Below are 3,592 nucleotides of genomic sequence, written 5' to 3' on the forward strand. Positions count from 1 at the left end.
CTGGGTAAATCTTCAGGGGATGTATTGGGTGGGGATTTAGACCTTCCCTGTCTCTGGTCCACACTACAATCCAGTTGGTAGCTGTAATGCACATGAAAATTGGTTGCCAACCGCCATAAAAAAGAAATCCGCAGAGGTAGTGGTTGTGGGAGTGACGCACATTTGAGTGATAGCCAATTGGACCAATCTTTGTTCTCGGCAGGCTGGCTTTCCGGAAAATGTCAGCGGCAGCCGAGTGAGGTTCCTGTGCACGGTTTAGAGCGATAACCTAGCAAATTCATACTATCCAGTTGCACCAGTAGGTAAGTGATTGAGTGGCATTGAGTTACAGTCTGTTGGCATTGTTTTCGTGTAAAGTTTTAATCGTCGCCTTGCACGAATCAGTTAATATTGAAGGGTGCACGCATCAAAATAAATTGGCTAGCTAATAAACCATATTCGTTCACGTTAGCTAGCAAGCTAACTATACCAGCAAGTTACACCTGTGTGGTTATTTTGCAGGTCTCTCTGCAGAGCTGCGGGTGTACCGGGACGCTGACGTGAGCATGGCGGACAGGGAGGAGAGGCCCCTTCGCTGGAAGTCCCCAGAGAGTCTGTCAAACTCATGGCCGAGAGTGCAGAAGTGGAACTCAGCGACGATGTGGCTGCTTTGCTGGTTGAAGATGTCTGCTACCGGCTTAGGGAAGCCACACAGGTAAACAATGAAACAGGTACCAAATCGATGTTTCAGTCATCAGCGCATGCCATTTGCAGTTGACATTTATAGGCAATACATTTTGTAAACAACCCTGCATCCCACTGCTGGCTTTCCTCTGAAGCTAAGCAGTGTTGATCCTGAAAGGTCCCTGGATGGGAGACCAGATGCTGCTGGAAGGGGTGTCGGAGGGCCAGCAGGAGGCACTCTTTCCTCTGGTCTTTAAAAAAGAATAACCCAGTGCCCCAGGGCAGGGATTTGGGACATTGCCCTGTGTAAGGTGCCGTCTTTCGAATGGGACGTTAAACGTGTGTCCTGACTCTCTGTGGTCACTAAAGATCCCATGGCACTTATTGTAAGAGTAGGGGTGATAACCCCGGTGTCCTGGCTAAATTCCCAATCTGGCCCTCGTACCATCATGGCCACCTAATCATCCCCAGCTTCCAATTGGCTCATTCATTCCCCATCCTCTCCTCTGTAACTATTCCCTAGGTCGTTGCTGTAAATGAGAATGTGTTCTCAGTCAACTTACCTGTTAAGTGGTTAAAAAAGGGTTAAATAAAAACATTTTGTATTGAATAACAGTGTAATGAAGAAAACATTGTTGTAAGGAACAGCTACCTTGTGCTTGTCATAACATACTCGCATTGCTAGGTTGCCATAAAGTGTTTGTTTACATGACCTTTGACTGTTGTAAACACTCTAGTATGTCTACTCAATACAAATGCTGACACCTAGTGGTGACATTACGAACTGCATTTCAAAGCTTATTTGTGAACTTGTCAACAGTGCCCTTTCAGATTTACTTTGAGACAAAGTTTCATTAATTCAGCCAGCCACCCCTTGTGGTGGTTTAGCACAAACACTTGTGCATACTTATCCACTGCCATAGATAGGCATATCTTTAAGTGGTACCTAAGAAGGTAAACTAAATACGTTTTGTATTTACTGTCATATTTATAGAGGATATAGTTGATTTGATGGATATCCTGTAAACCACAAATAAAATGTTCTTAAATTATGTAAATTGTAATATTTTGTTAAGAAATCATCATTTAGAGTGTCTGTTTATCCTTTGGAGCACAAATTGTGTAAAAAAAATTTTTTAAAAAAATTTTTTTATTCCAACTCGGCAGATGTATCGGTAATCGGTGACTTTTGCTTCCCTAAAATCGATATCGGACCCAAAAATACCATATTGGTCGGGCTCTACCACTGACCATCTGTCCAAGTCCCTCCACCACCTCTGAGCAAAGCAGCATCACCACAGCTTGGGCCAAGTGGCTACACACACACACTTGCATGCGGCACACACACACAAACACACAGGCGTGGAACACCACGCGCACACACACACACACACACATACATACACACACGCACGCGTACACACACCTCTCTTCCCTCACCGCTCTTCTCTCATTAGTCACAGGCGGTAGGGCTGCCGTTCCCCACCAATGGGAGGTCGTTCACATCGGGCATGAGGACCACCTCCCAGTCGGTGATCAAGCGTCAGAAAGTGAACCAGGGAGATGCACCCAACCCTGTGGTGTTTGTGGTCACGAAAGACACCAGGTACTGTCCTTAGCACAGAGTTCTGTCTGTATCTAGTAGCAGACAGCAATGGAGGATACTAATTAGATTCTGTCCTTTTTGTTGAGAAATGTACAGAGTTGTACCCTGAGTGTACAAAACATTAGGAACATTGCTCTTTCCATGACGTAGACTGACCAGGTGAATCCCGGTGGAAAGCTATGATCCCTTATGGATGTCACTTGTTAAATCCACTTCAATCAGTAGATGAAGGGGAGGAGACCGGTTAAAGAAGGTTTTTTAAGCCTTGAGACAATTGAGACATGGATTGTGTATGTGTGCCATTCAGAGGGTGACTGGGCAAAACAAAATATTGAAGTGCCTTTGAACGGGGTAGTAGGTTCCAGGCGCACCGGTTTGAGTGTGTCGAACTGCAAAGTTGCTAGGTTTTTCACACTCAACCGTTTCCCGTGTGTATCAAAAATGGTCCACCACTCAAAGGACATCCAGCCAACTTGACACAACTGTGGGAAGCATCCCTGTGGAACACTTTTGACACCTTGTAGAGTCCATGCCCCGACGAATTGAGGCTGATCTGAAGGCAGAAGGGCTGCAACTCAATATTAGGAAGGTGTTCCTATTGTTTTATACCCTCGTTATATATGGAATACCTGACATAAAGGGATCAATCAGATCTCTATGGCAGTAGATTCAGTGGGGGAATTTGCCTTGACAAAGTTTTTTTTTTTTTTTTTTACCAAAAGTTTGCATTTGTTGATTCATGTGTAATATTGCATTAAACTAGCTTGAAGACGAGAAGGATTCACTTCTTTGCACCTGTGCACTTTGATATTAGACTCCTAGGTGTGCTTATGTGGATCTTGTCAGTCCTATAGCTAATTTACTGTGTTGTTTCTCTCCTCTCAAGGGCTCTGAGGAAACACCTGACCCAGTCTGAGATGCAGCGTGCAGCCAGAAAACCTCACCTCCCCTGTCAGGGTCAAGCTGCCCTTAGGCCCCCGGCCCCTGGTACTGCCCATCATGCCATCCAGCACCAGCGAGCCCATCGTCCTGGAGGACTAAGGTGGGGCTGAGAGCCCCCCCACACTGCAACACTGGCGCGCACCACCGCGCACCCACCTGCTAGGGCAGCAGGGCACGTCATACCCAGTAGTCGTTTTCTGTTGTCAGATTTTTTTTATTGTCTTCTGTTCTGTTACTTCGCAAAAGCTGACGTACTGCTCACCTCACACACACTTTAGTGACACTCACATGCATACTTTGCATTGAGTTCACACATATACAGTGGGGAAAAAATGTATTTAGTCAGCCACCAATTGTGCAAGTTCTCCCACTTAAAAAGAT

General features: G+C 45.5%; 1 protein-coding gene across 1 annotated transcript; it reads left to right on the forward strand.

Moving 5' to 3' along the window:
* Nucleotides 1–583: 583 nt before the first annotated feature.
* On the forward strand, nucleotides 584–3,329 carry LOC123485431 (metastasis-associated protein MTA2-like). Its single transcript, XM_045216336.1, has 3 exons — nucleotides 584–694; nucleotides 2,121–2,269; nucleotides 3,156–3,329. The coding sequence occupies exons 1-3, from the start codon at nucleotides 605–607 to the stop codon at nucleotides 3,319–3,321; spliced, it is 405 nt and encodes a 134-aa protein (XP_045072271.1). The 5' UTR covers nucleotides 584–604; the 3' UTR covers nucleotides 3,322–3,329.
* The last annotated feature ends 263 nt before the right edge of the window (nucleotides 3,330–3,592 follow it).

The sequence above is a fragment of the Coregonus clupeaformis genome, unplaced genomic scaffold (genome assembly GCF_020615455.1).
Source record: "Coregonus clupeaformis isolate EN_2021a unplaced genomic scaffold, ASM2061545v1 scaf0687, whole genome shotgun sequence".
NCBI classification, from domain to species: Eukaryota; Metazoa; Chordata; class Actinopteri; order Salmoniformes; family Salmonidae; genus Coregonus; species Coregonus clupeaformis.